This window comes from Ahaetulla prasina, chromosome 1 (genome assembly GCF_028640845.1).
Source record: "Ahaetulla prasina isolate Xishuangbanna chromosome 1, ASM2864084v1, whole genome shotgun sequence".
NCBI classification, from domain to species: Eukaryota; Metazoa; Chordata; class Lepidosauria; order Squamata; family Colubridae; genus Ahaetulla; species Ahaetulla prasina.
Window position 1 is genome coordinate 74,662,089 of NC_080539.1, and position 14,441 is coordinate 74,676,529.

At 36.4% G+C, this 14,441-nt stretch overlaps 1 protein-coding gene across 2 annotated transcripts; it reads right to left on the bottom strand.

Moving 5' to 3' along the window:
- Window positions 1-1,024: 1,024 nt before the first annotated feature.
- Window positions 1,025-13,988, bottom strand: YIPF4 (Yip1 domain family member 4). 2 transcript variants are annotated; one of them, XR_009152824.1, is made up of 7 exons: window positions 13,723-13,988; window positions 10,009-10,171; window positions 9,117-9,288; window positions 7,887-7,964; window positions 7,117-7,230; window positions 6,103-6,310; window positions 1,025-1,312 (listed from the first exon to the last, which is right to left on the bottom strand). XR_009152824.1 is itself a non-coding variant. In XM_058164261.1 (6 exons), the coding sequence occupies exons 1-6, from the start codon at window positions 13,820-13,822 to the stop codon at window positions 6,173-6,175; spliced, it is 765 nt and encodes a 254-aa protein (XP_058020244.1). In that variant the 5' UTR covers window positions 13,823-13,987; the 3' UTR covers window positions 5,434-6,172. The 2 variants fall into 2 exon arrangements, 1 of the variants encoding a protein (XP_058020244.1); XM_058164261.1 differs by lacking the exon at window positions 1,025-1,312 and having other exon boundaries at window positions 5,434-6,310; window positions 13,723-13,987.
- Window positions 13,989-14,441: the final 453 nt, after the last annotated feature.

A 14,441-nucleotide genomic window follows, 5' to 3' on the forward strand; every position in this document is an offset into this window, starting at 1 on the left:
AGTGCCGCTAAGAAACCGCTTCTCAAGTGTTCAGTGCATGTTCGAAGTGAAAGGGCGGAAGGGGAATTGACATGCGCCCTACCGCCTCCTGAGGCGATTCCGAGGAAGAGCTCGCTTTAAATCACCTGACCAGCAGATGCTGCCTATTCCTGCCTCTGTAGTCAGCTAGGTCTCCGCCCTCCAGCCTGGCTTTTAATGGCCGTTGAAGTGGCGGGTGTATTTATTTCGTAAACTGACGAAATAGAACTACTGGAAAGAAGAAAGAACCAAACCAAACCAAGGTTCCCTTTCAGATTTGGAGGGAAACCCGATTTGCAATTTTTGGCAGCCTTCAAAATTTGGAGCTTCCGAATGTCTTAACTAAAACGCCTCGATTGCTGGAGATGACAAGGATAGTCCTTTTAGAGACCAGTCGGTCGAAGGCGGCCGACTGCAGACCGCTTCTTGGTTCTCACTGATTTGGAACCTCTGTAAAGCCTAATATAAATTTATTATAGATCCGGCCAAGCGGGCGAAGTCTTATAGCGTTTATTTTCACAGCCACAGCCTGACTGTGTATTAGGATAGTGAAATAATGCCACTGCATTTCCATGTATTGAAAATTAAGTAGTAAATCCCACTTTGGTATGTTTAAAAAGATACTTGGACTCCTGTTTAAGTTGTGGAACTTCTCTTTTTGAGTTGCTCTTCTGTTTCCTCTACTTTTACTATTTTCAAGGAAATAATGAGATCTTGAGCTGTTTGAGCCCTTGGATAGCAATATTTTGGACTGGTACCAGAAAATAATTGTTATGGCTACCATATCTTGTCTGTAATAATCTGCATACCACAAGATGTCAAAGATTTAGCTTTCCCTGTCACTGTGCTGCTATCTAGTGGTGACCTGGATTTTTGCAACCAAGATACATTAGCCTTAACTAAGTTAACTCTAGCTGTGAAAGCTAGACCGTTTGGAGGGTTGACGAAAAACTGATGCTTTTGAATTGTGCTGAAGAAAATAGTTGAACATACCACCAATTGCAAAAACAAATAATTTAATATTGGAGGAAATAAAGGAAGCACTAATAATGACGCTATGGTTTTTGGATACATAACGCAAAAGCAATAGTCAATGGAGAAAATTTTGATGCTTACAAAAATTGAATGCAATTGAAAGAGAGGCCAACAGAAGACAAGATCCAAGATACCATCGCTAATGATATAAGCATGAGCTTACATGAAATCGGAAGCAGTAACCAAGAGACAGTCATGGTGGAATGATGTCCATCAGGCCACAGAATGCAGAAATGACTGAATGCAGAACTTCCATTATCTGAAATGATATAATCAGAATGTACAGCAGTTGTCATGGTGGTGAACAGCACTAATCACCACTTCCAAGACCAGTCTGGCCAGAAAGCTCAGAACCTCTGAAATGGAGTGTCTATGGCTCATTAGACAACCTGAAGGATACTATGGTCTGTGTTAGCAAAAGGCATTGAGGCACTCAAAAGAATCAACAGACATAGGCTTATCTACTTTCAACAGTCCTGTATTTCAGCTTTAAAAAAACTAAACATTTTCTAGCAACATATTTTCAAGGTATGAGAATTTTCAAATACATGTTTGATTTATTTGTGTATTGATACAAGCTCAGAAGCATTCAGTTTAATGCTGAGTAAAGAAGCGTATTTAAGAGTAAAGAAACATTATTAGTTTCTTTCTTACAGACACTATTATGTCAAATGATAGGTTTAACATGCAAACATTCCTCAATATTCAAGAGTTCTAGAGGTATTCAGCTAAAATACAGAAAGCTTGAAAATCTGAAACAGATATTAATATAGATAAGAACAATGGCCTACATCTCTGCCATTGATATCCAAGACTTGAATTCAGTAAGCAGGGCAGATAAATTTATTTGCAGAACTTATACGGCCTACTGTCTCACATAGTGATCCAACTAATAAAAACAGGACTAAAAGCAAACCAATCTTTCCCATCAGGTGCCACACAAACCAAACTATTAGCCTCTTGACTCAACACCCTCAGCTTGGCCTAGCACTTGGTCTTCACATCATTCTAGAAAGCTAAAAGGATAGGTCCCCTCAAATCTCATTTGGGAGGCTGTTCCAAAAGGCTGGGATGATTACAGAGAAGGCACATTTCTAAGGTCCCATCAGATGATAGCACTTACGGGAACTGGCCTGGAGTGCACCTACCATACCTGTCTTAGTAGAAGGGGCAGAGATCCTTAGGTGCAGGTGGTCCCACAAATAACATGGCCCTGTGTAGGTGATAACAAGCCTCTCGAATTGCACTCAGAAAGGAAATGGGAGCAATCCAGCTCACGCAACAGTGGTGTAAATCAAGCAAACCACAGAGCAACAAGAACTATGTCTGCTATTGCATTTTGGACCAATTGCAGCTTTTGAATGGTTCTTCAAGGGCAGCCCCATTACAGCACTGCAGTAACCCAAATAAAAAGTGACTACAGCACGAATGACAAAGAGTAAGCACGTTTGCAAAACAAGACAACAGAAAAGTGCCAACATATGCACTAGGAGTCGGGCAGCATATAAATGTAATAAAAATAGTTGTTTTCTTTTAAACGCAGTACAAGTCCATTGTGTAATGCTACTTTCAAAATGGGTACTTGGGGGTGAGGGAGTAAGATGCAAAAGGAAACTTTTTCCCCTTAAAACTAAACGTGAAATTGAAAGAAAAGTAGAATTAACCTCAAAATTTTAAAAAGGAACTTATTTAAAGAAACTTAAAATAGTTATGAATGCCTACTGCAGAGAAAAGTATGTGTACGGCAGAATTAGTTTTCTCAGGTTATAAATTCAGTAGATGAAACATCTGTAAATAGGCTGTGTAAAACTCACACATGGATATCCATGACTTTAGCTGATGGAAAGCTATAAAATGAAAACCTTGTAATTATTTTCACATGTTTTCAGATGACGAAAGTTTGTATTTCAGTAATCCTAAAAATTTATTTACATTCTTATAAACACATCTTAAACATATGAAATATGGGTATTTATCTCTTGAATTAGATATTATACAGAAGATTTATATGTATTGTGCAAACAAACTGAATTCCATTTTGTATAAAATACATGTATTTACATATATGTTAGGCTAAAAGTAGGAGTTGATGCACTACTATAAATAGTTTAATCCACTGGGAAACTGTTGACAAAGCTTCTTTTATACAGCATATTTAAATGATATTAAACCTTAGAAACATAATGGGTTCTGCTCAAGTTTACAGAAAATATTGTTACATCCTAATATATATTTTAATCCAAACCAGTTTCTAATCAAGACAGCTATTTTAATGAATTAGCATTTAAACCAAACGTATTTTTCTATTTAAGAATGCTTCTGATGATTGGCTGATTACATGAGCCAACTTTTGAGATCATGCTGGGCGGAGTGGATAGAAGCGTTAGCCCAGCATATGTTCAGGGTGTTGGGTATGGGAAGTCTGAGATTGCCCGGATTGGCCATATATCTTTTGTTACCTTTGGCAGAGCTATCTGCTTTAAAGCTGAATTTGATTATTAAGATTTAAAAAGAGTAGATGAAACTGAAATATTACATTTATATTTTAAGCAGAAATAACATTGTATAGTTTCATACACAATATGTTTTTCTTCCATTTTAGTGTTTTTTATAAATCAAAGTCTGCCATAGAATTGGACATTCTAGAGACTATTTAATAATACATGATTCTGAAAATGATCATTGATGATGATTAAGAGCCCAGGTGGTGCAGTGGTTAGAATTCAGTACTGCAGGCTACCGCTGCCTGCTGCTTGCCTGCTATTTGGCAGATTGAATCTCACCAGGCTCAAGGTTGACTCAGCCTTCCATCCTTCCAAGGTTAGTATGAGGACCCAGATTGTTGGGGGCAATATGCTGACTCTGTAAACTGCTTAAGAGAGGGCTGCAAAGCACTGTGAAGCGGTATACAAATCTAAGTGCTATTGCTATTACACAGAAAAGCGCAGGCTGTTTTTAAACAGAAATTAGCACTTTCAGAGCTTTTATCAAGCATCACTTCATATGAAAAGTAAATATAACTTGTTATTTTTTAATTTTTATAATTCTGTAGAGGGGGAACTAGAAGGCACATGTTAAAGCCTTTTTGTTTTATTCCTGGCTTTGATTTCCAAGAATATATTCATAAAAAATGGGTCCAATGACATGGGGTGGTGGTGCAGAAGGAAAGTGATGAAAACAGCATTGCAGAACAAGCCTCACCCTGTTGCATGACACTCGTTATGTCATGCATTACACACATGCCCCAAAGTATTGGGGCTTGCAGTGCGATGCTCTTTTTATCATTCTGGAGAATAACAACCAGATCTTATGGATGTGCTGATTAATAAATTCTAACATTGGGAATGGAATTGTTATTTTCCTAAATGCTGATAACTTGAAATTAAGTTCCATCACAATAAGAGAATGTTGGGTTTAAACTTTATCTGCTTAATAATAAAAATCTGCTGCTCGACTTACAGAATTGGCAGAAATTGAGCATTTAATTTGTCAGTAAAATCAACACATAGCCCCAGTAGTTTGTTGCTACTTATTCTTCTATTAAACAATGCATAATTGTTTAACTTATTCAAATACAATCAAATATAGTCCATATGAAAATGTTTAGAATTGTTGAAAAACAGTATGGTTATATATTAACAATTTTGCAAAGTGTCTTTTTTTCCAAGTCTCCTGACTATAGTATTTAAGTGCAGTGAGATGTCAATGCACATCCAAAAATTCAAATTCAGAAAATACAAAAGTAATTGTTTCTCTATTTGGATGAGCAACTCAATGCAATTTATGCCTTTGATTGCTAATTTGACAAAAATTATTTGTATATCTGCTTATCTGAATAAGCAGACTAGATTAAATATGTGCCTTGCAAACAGGGTGAATTTGATTTAAATCAACTCGATTTAAATCATAATTTTTAAAGAGCAACCTTCTCTGACCTGCTGTTGACTCACCAACAGTCCCAATATTGCAGAATATGCTACATAACTAAGCTCCATTTCATGCTGAATAAACTAAATTATTAATGTATCTTAAATAGAAAACTATCTTTAGACAGATTTTTACTCCGAACACGTTTTATTAAAATAAATTTGATAAAAATAAAAAAATCCAATTTAAATAAAAAATGATTTTTTTGATTTTTTTTAGTTTTTATCCACCCTGCTTGCAAATGATAAATGTTGCTATGAAAATCCTTATAATGCAGAATGTCTTTGTCATCTGTAACTAATATACAATTATATTAAAGAACCATTTCAATAATGTCAATTCATATTAAACTTGATAATCAAATTGCAAATGCAACTTCTTAGCTAACAATTTTACCAACCCCAAAACCAGTTTGCATAAACAGCAAAACAAGGTGTTATAAAACAAGTTCAATTTTGAAGAAAGCAATGTTTATTCTATTGAAGATTTTTTTCAGAATCATACTATTTATTTAAACTTTTTTCCACTTACCACTTTCATAAAGCTGCAGATAAAAACTTTTTTCTGAAAGATTTCAAAATGAACTTTGTAAAGCAATATTTTGCTATGACATATTTACAGTTGAATTTTTTTTAAAAAAAGAATTACTTCAAATAATATTAATATTACTTCAAATATTTCATGTGATGGTAATGACAATCATAAATCTCCTTTACAATGAAATTTCCTAAACCAAACTTTGATCAATATAAAACTTTAAATCAGAACTGATAACTCAATAGCCAAGTCAAGATTGGACAAGATTACACATTAAAATATAGGAACAATGAGGATTGGCTGATGAATACATATATGGGAACTATGGTTTCAAATGATCACTCATTTTTTTCAAGTTCCATGACAGTTTACCTATTATATGGACCTCGTGCTTTTGGCACAAGTAATACGTTTCTTCAAATAACATAGTTATAAATGTTACCATCCGTATTCATTAAAAATCTAACAAACCTAAAACTCTGGTATAAATCTGCATTATTATTAAAAATGCTTAAATAATAATACACAGATGTACTTAAGGATACTACTGAAACTTTGTCCGCCTGGTAGGATACAGTCACTTGCCTTTTCTATCCACCAACAGTTCAGTCTTCATGGTGATCAAAATGTCCTTGTTTGAAACTAGCAATTTTGGTCACACCCCAGTATATAAAGACAGAAAATAAATGTACAATAAAAAGATGGGATAAATCAGAAGAGGCTTCTTGGTTTTAAATTCTTCACCAACTAATAAGGAAGCAGCACTGTATGCAGCCCAAAACACTCCAAAAAGCTGGCAGAAATAAAAAAAAAAAAGAAATATTATGAAGGCAAGGAAAGTCCCAAACTGCACAGTAGAATTTTTTTTATCAAGAAACAACAGAATAAACTGGTTATGCAGAGTAATCTGAAACTAAATTCCTATTGCTGTGTGGACAATCTGGTGCTGCAGTTCAACATATCTGGAAGGCACTACATAGCAGGAAGCTGATCTCTAGTTAATACCAAATCAGTACTGTAATACCAAATGAACATGTTTACAAAATGAGAAAGTCCTAACAAGATATTTTTGTTTTGTTTTCCTCCCCCTTTTAAAGCAGTCTATTTATTATTATTTAGAGAAAAAAGTAATTTTATCCAACTGTTTTTGAAAGCTTCCCTTAACAAGCTGTTTCCCTTTTCCTTTTATATCATTTTTAATGTGAAAAATGTACAGTACACTGATGTTTTTCTACATCAGTCAAAATATTTATTTATAGGAATATAGCCATTAAAAGATGGAGTACTGTAAGTCAAGATTTATTATATATTATCTCATACTGTATGTATCATATCATATTTTATATCCGTGCCTGAGTTGGGCTGAGAGAGACTCACCCAAGTTCACCCAACTGATTTTCATGGCTAAGGTAGGACTTGAAACATGGTTCCTTGCTTTCTAGCCATAATCACAAGTGAATTCTCTCAATTTACAGGCATAAATTAGCTCAAAAATCAAAGTAGAACATGAATACTAGCTGCATAATATACTATTGTATAAAATTAATTGATACATTGTTGAGATTTTGATCTTCTGGCCATGAATGATATTGAACTTACTTTTATTAGAGTGGAAACAATTTCAAATGATCCAACAACCAGGAGTACAGGTGCTATTACAGTAAGAGGAAGTAAAGAATATCCAATCACTCCAAGAACTTGACCATATGCAACCTGTAAATTTAAAATACTTACAGTCATTGTTTCCATTAAATCAATCTACTAACAAAAACAATTGTTCAAACTTGAGTACGTAAGTCATAAATGTTCTTACAAGCCTAATTCCCAAATCATCTTGTTCATTTTCTAAACAACCAAAATTTTGCAGAATGGTGGACGCTCTGGTTTTATGTTAGAAATATTCCTAATAAGATCAGTTCAACAAAGGATATTGAAAAAAATATGCTAAAAGACAAGGGTTGATTTGAAAAGGGTGTTGAAAAGAAAAATTATATTGAAAAGGATGTATTTGAATAGAGGTTGGATACCCATTTGTTTTGAATACTTTAATTTGGATTTTAGTGTTTAACAGCAGAATTGTCTCAGTGGTATAAACAGCCTTTTCCAATGTTATCAGTTTTCTTTTTCTATACTTCCCAGCTTACTGTTAATTTTTCTGATAAACCAATAATAATGGGCAACTAGTATTTGTCCAAGTTGTTCATAGATAGGACCATTAAATGGGCAATTAAGGAATGAAAATTCATATAACCAATTTTGTATATATGATGTACAATGACAATAAAGGCTATACTATATCACTAGTCCCAATTTAAAAATAATTTTAGTTGAACTTTCAAATACCAAGTCAACTTTCACAAAATTCTTACCTCTCCTCCAAGAACCCTGGCCAACAGGAAGATTGTTAAGGATCCAAATATCCAAATAGTTATAATCCAGGATACCACCTTAAGAAATTGTTAAAGATTCTAATCAACACGGTTACTTATGAACTGAAAAATTAAATTAATTTTGACAAACACAAACTCTTTCTTAAATTGGAAAAATAATTCCTTCAATCAGCCCATTCACTCTTGTTCATGCAATTGTGCAAGCCTTATTCTGGACAAAATCCTCCCAAGTTTTCATAACATGGTTGCTTCATAATATGAAAATTTGTGATTACCCTAATTAAACCGAAGGACAGTAAATCCCAGAAAAGTGCTAGGCTTCAGGGTGGACTTGAATAGGTACATTACATTTATCAACACATCCTTAATTCAAATATGGACAGTATTTTCTTAAGATAATACAGCCACTCTGAAAACTAATGTTGATTTTTAAAGATGCTGATAGAAGCAACATATGCTCCCAGACTTGCTCCAAAATCTCTTTTCAGCTTCAGATCCAAAGTACAGCCCTAGTAAATCCTGAGTACGTAACAGATAAATAAAATGCAGTACTCTGTTCATTAACACACTACTGAATCCCATGATACTTCAAATGACTTTTCTAAATTTGTTAACATAATAAATGATAAATTTTAAAAATGATTAATTATGGATCAAATTAATCAGTGGTTCCTAGCTCTGATAATCTATAACAGTAATAGGAATAGCAGGAATAGTTTTAGTTATTTTGCATAAATAGAATTTTCAGATTCAAACAGTTGTTCCTATGAGCTGCTATTATCTTCAAGCCCTGCCTATTAAATTCTTGTTGGCCACTATAAGAAACAGAATAGATTCAGCTTGATCCAGAAGGTCTCTGCAAAATTATAGTTCAAAAAGGAGCCAATCACTACAATGTATTATCAATGGATTAGGGCCAAAAAGTTCAGTCTGCAGAACTCATTCCACTTTCACTTGGAAATAGTAGATTAACAATAAACATTAAGCAGGATAACGTAAGCACAGGCTATCTATTGAAGGAGAAATAAAATTTAAGAAAAAAACATCACTAGATAAAAGGACCATATTCCAGTTATTTTTAAGAGTATATTCAGATTTCTATATGAAGATGCAGGCAAGTTTAATATTTGACTGATAACAGTTTAACTGTATTAATAGTTGATGACTGCTTAAAATAATGAAGATAGTTTTAAAAAAAATTTCACCCACCTTGAATTGTCCATATAATGAGATCATTGAGAAGAATAAGACAACAGCCAAAGGGCCCCAGAAGTCAGGATTATCTCTTACTACTTGTCTGTTGAATCCGAGAGAAGGCATTGGCATCAAAACGCACCGAATTTTGTAGTATATATCCTTCAGATCAATGTCTAATTCTTCTCTGTTACAAAAAAGTAGAACTTCTATAATATGTTCTGAAATTATGGCTTCACATTATTTGAGAATACAGTCTTTATGAATTGTATATGAAACATAGCAACTAAAAGATTTCTCCCCAAATATATTTAGCTATTATTGAACAAGCAGAAGTTTTTTAATACTAGCAAACAATAAGCTAAGCCACTCCTTGTCTGACAGCTATATTATTCCATGTTAAATATTGCAAGAGAATAATGATTATATTCTTACTCCCTAGGAAAGAAAATTATAGTAGGAAACCTAGAAAGAAGGTGCAACTCAAAAATAATCCATAATCATACTATTATCAGAAATTGATATCCTTTTATTCATGGAATATAGATGCAAAAAGCACACCTTAAGCATTTTTAAACAATTGTCTATCATAGCTTTGAGCTTCTCCTGATTAAAGTTTTGAAGAATTTTACATTGATTCTACTGAAAAAATATTTTAATCTATGATGTTTTCTAAACAGTACACTATGACGTTGCCAAAATGGAATCTTCTACCTATAGTGTACAAAAAATATTGAAATGATAGATGTATTTAAATGCCAATAAATACAGAATTATTTAACTGTCAACTTTGTTTTTTCATTTAACTCCTTGTTCACTACTCCTACAAATCACTGCCCTTGGTCTAAACAAGAAATTAGTTTCAAGGGCAGAGCTAAGCCAAGAATCTCAAAGCAATGTTACTTACAAGAGTGGTTTGTTATCTTCAGGATCATCATCTTCTACCTCTAAAAGCCAGCCATAACCTCTTTGCCTCAGGAAGGTAGTTGCTGTGGATTCTTTCATAAATTCCACATTTCCTCCTCCAAGGTTGAGTTTCACATCTGTAGATGCTATTGAGCCACTTAAATCTTAAGTCAAAAAAATGTAAGAGAATGTAGTCAAGAATATATTTGCTATACTGGAATATATATTGATATATGAGAAAAAGAGAAGGTTGCTAGGCCTAATTCTCTTATCACGCTATGTTGTTGCATTGTTGGTTTGTTTTTGGCTTGATCTGATATGCAGCTCATTCTACAAAAGAAAATGTGGTTTATAAATTAAAGTGGGTGAGTTTGCATATTATCCTTAGCTAAAAGAAGTGTAATATAATGAAAGAAGCTAAATTATCCATAAACATATATAAGAAAATAGCTTGCAAAGAAATAATTGGTTGCATAAAGAATTCAAAAGAAATGCACTGCAAAAATCTGTTAACATGAACTTTCAATTTTTAAAGCAGTGATAGTCTTTGGAAGGCTTGTGACTGCTTCAGAGGTTGTTGGATGCATGCATAGATGACACTAGATTTACGGCCACCAGCGAAGTAGTATGCGCACACATGGGCAGATACCTGGAAACAGTTTTTACAACAACAATGCCAGCTTTCCAAAGGACCTGGCTGTTTTAAAACTTCATGAAGGGGTGCCATGCTCATGTGATATGTTTTGCAAAGCCCTAACAAATACCAACATATTATCTATCCATTGTGGAGAACTGAAATATTCACTTTAGCATGAAGTTTCATAGGGTTCTTCCCTATAGTTCAGTTGAAATGTTCTCCTCCCCGATTAGCCAACAGGAAACTAAAGCAATATAGGATTTGCTGTCCATATATGCTTTTGCTTGCTTGCTAGAGGATGGTGTTGTTATTTCCTGTGTAGGAAAGACAATACTTTCCCATCTTCTCATCATCAACTGGCAGGAAAACCATTCCCTAATCACAGAGAGAAGGCTTGATCTGTAGATTTAGATCTTGACATCCTTCACTTGCCGCTTCTCTCAGCTGGGGATCAGCTGCCCAAGCTAGGAGAAAGAGTAGGTAGAGAAGATCTCTTTATTCCCCAGGTCTTTAAACTAATGACTCAAAGATTTGGACCAGATAATTCCAGCAGACTGGCACAGGAGTCTCTGATTTTTTAGAATTGCCTGCCTACCTCCCAGCTGTTATTCAGGCTTAGTATTATTTCAAAAGAACATTACATGAAGAAAAAGCCAAACAACAGTGACAGATGAAATGCTAGGGTGGGGACAGGATATGTTCTAAATGCATTCTTTCTCCTGTATCATTGCATAGTACACATTCATGTAGGTGGCATGGCAGGAAAAAGATTTTTTTAAATTTGTCAGTAATATGGTTAGGCAGAAGAAGGGAAAGTCTGCAGAAGACTGATGCATCGACAACAAATACTATTAAAATCTTGTAAGTTAAAAGACTATGGGCAAAGCAATTTTATATGACAGAATTGCAGAAAATATCTGTGATTTAATTTATTATATATAATTCTAAGAATAAGATACTTTTTCACAATCCAGAGTAAGATGCAGCCAAACTCTGTCCCAATTATACAAAATAGATGACTGTTTGATCAGTGAGCAGGGTAGATTAAAAACTTGGCTTGTTATTTCTGTAACAATAATGCTCAGATACTGCTGAAGCATTGCATCTATTCTTTCTAAAATCCATAGAGCTGCTGTTATGCTTTTCTGTTCACTGCACAAAAATGACTTTTTGATTGAAGAGCATGAAGGAGGTTTAACAGGGCCGGTTTAGCTCTGCCTGGTAAGGCCTGTTATTAAGAACACAAAGCCTGCAATTACTGCAGGTTCGAGCCCGGCCCAAGGTTGACTCAGCCTTCCATCCTTTATAAGGTAGGTAAAATGAGGACCCAGATTGTTGGGGGGGCAATAAGTTGACTTTGTAAATATATACAAATAGAATGAGACTATTGCCCTATACATTGTAAGCCGCCCTGAGTCTTCGGAGAAGGGCGGGGTATAAATGTAAACAAAAAAAAAAAAAACTTAAAAAAAGAACAGTTGAACCATCAGTAGAAGTCACAGGACATTCAGTTTTGACGTGCAGAGCTATATACAGAATAGACAACTGGTTGAGTTTTGAAGTTTTCCATTAAAAACCTGAGAAATATCAATACATTTGAATACAGTAGTCCTCTACTTATGACGACAATTGGCAGCAGAACATCTGTCCCTAAGAAATGTGGTTGTTACATGAGTTGCATCCAATTTTACCCTATTTAACAGAATAACAGAGTTGGAAGGGATCTTGGAGATCTTCTAGTCCAGCGTGCTGCTCAAGCAGGAGACCCTATACCATTCCAGACAAGCACCCACAACCTCTGAAGATAATCTGTTCCACCGGTTAATTGTTATCACTGTTAGGAAATTTGTCCTTCGTTCTACTGTAGATTGCTTCTCTCCTTGATTTATTTATTAATTTATATGCCACCTGTAATGTTATCCAAAGTGACTGCATATGCCATGGTCATTAAGCAAATCACCAAGATAATTAAGGAAATATTACAGTGATTAAGCCAGTCCAGCTTCCCCCTTTGGTTGTTGAGGTCCCCTGGGAAGGTTGTAAATGAAGATCACATGGTCCCATGGATCACATGGATGCCACAACCATCTTAAATACATGCTGGTTGCCGAGCACCTGAATACAGATCAAGAGACCATGGAGATGCTATGGTGGTCATAAGTATGAAGACCAGTTGTAAGTCACTTTTTTTCAACGTTGTCATAACTCAACTACCAGCATTATTTAAGGTCACAATGGCATCCATACGTAGCTCAAAGGCTAGTCTAATTCAGCATTTTGTCTTCATGGCAGCTAATCACATGGTTACGTTAATAACTTCGTTGCTATGTCCTTCAACAACTGGTTATCAAAAGTTTTAGCCTTTCTGGTATCAAATGTAAACCATAGCTGCCATGATCAATAAGGATTGTAAAACCTTATCCTTCAAACACTATATTCTCACTTTTTTCCATCTTTCTCCCAAAATACTGCCAAGTCCATAAATCACAGTCAATGGATGTGATCAGTCTTAAATATTCAACTTCAATTATTATCAATCATTTTGATTGACAACTAATGCACCCCCAAGTGTTGCTCTCCAGTGGTAACTTGACTACAACTCCCAGAAAGCTGCTCAAAAGTGCCCCAAGGCTGCTGTACACCTACAGTGATCTACACACAACAGCAATCTGTGCTGATGCCCTATCAGAGTGAGTAACCAAGGTGCCACATCCACAAGCCCTATGCGCTGGTGTGTGTGTGTGTGTGTGTGTGTGTGTGTGTGTGTGTGTTTGTGTGTGTGTGTGTAAAATATGGAAGACAGCCCGCAAACAAGGGAAGGAAACCACCAGAACTCAGTTTTAGCCTGTACTCTCTTCTTTAGCGATTCTGCATAACTCAGTAAAGCTCCACACTCCCCTCCTCGATCCCTCCTTATTTACGGGACCTGTTAAGTCCAGCCCTCCTCTCTTCCCGCAGGTGCCTCTGCCACGCAGACCAGGCTGCGCCACAGGGCTCCGGATTTCTTGGCATCTGCTCGGGTTCCCTGTCCCTCCAGGCAGCTCCCGGGGCGCCCCTGCGCCCCACTCCCGTTCCTACCTTCGGCATCGGCCGAGGAGACGAAGGTGAAATCGCCGTTATTGGGAGCGTAGAGCGGCTGCAGCGAAGGCGAAGCTTTGGGGGGACCCGGGTGCTGCATGGCTCCGCCCGCCGCGACAGCTCGGTCGGAGAGCCGAGAGAGGCCCGAACGGAACCGCCGGGCAAACCCGGTCAACAGCAACCCGCGGAGGCGGAGATCATCCCTTCCTCCTCCTGCCTCCTCCCTCCTCCTCCTGCTGCTGACTGAGCATCAAGCAGCAAACCTGAGATCGACTTTCCGATTGGGCTCCCGTAAAGCCCTCTTTGATTGGCTGCTAAGATCCTCTTCCCGATTGCCTCGGAACTGGGTTTCATTGGTCTGGAGAGCCCCGGTGCTAGGTCATTGGTTGGATGAGGACCAGACGGGAGGCGGAAGAAAGAAAAAGAGGGGGGCGGAGGGGTGGGGGAAGGACAGTTCTTCTGGAAAGGAAAGGGGGTGGGGTAAATCTTGTGCCGTCTTCCTTGAAACTTCCACGCCTATGATGATGATGATGTGATGATGATGCCACGAAAGAACTCTTCGGTTATAACTCTCTGATTGGCTACTTCCTTGCATTATGCATTTATTTTGTTGCGTAGGAAATAGGGGTTTCTCTGCTTACTTTCTGCTTAGCAAGCGCCTGTTCTGCTGATCTATTAATGCTCAGTCAGTATTGTAATGCTGAGGAGGCAGAATGTAT

What these genes read in the sequence shown, in the direction of transcription:
- YIPF4 (XM_058164261.1), bottom strand. Translation starts at nt 13,822, where the DNA reads ATGCAGCACCCGGGTCCCCCCAAAGCTTCGCCTTCGCTGCAGCCGCTC. An exon ending in CATTATATGGACAATTCAAG is followed by an intron (nt 7,965 to 9,116) that starts GTGGGTGAAATT and finishes CAATTTCTTAAG; the next exon opens with GTGGTATCCTGGATTATAAC. An exon ending in CCAGGGTTCTTGGAGGAGAG is followed by an intron (nt 7,231 to 7,886) that starts GTAAGAATTTTG and finishes TTAAATTTACAG; the next exon opens with GTTGCATATGGTCAAGTTCT.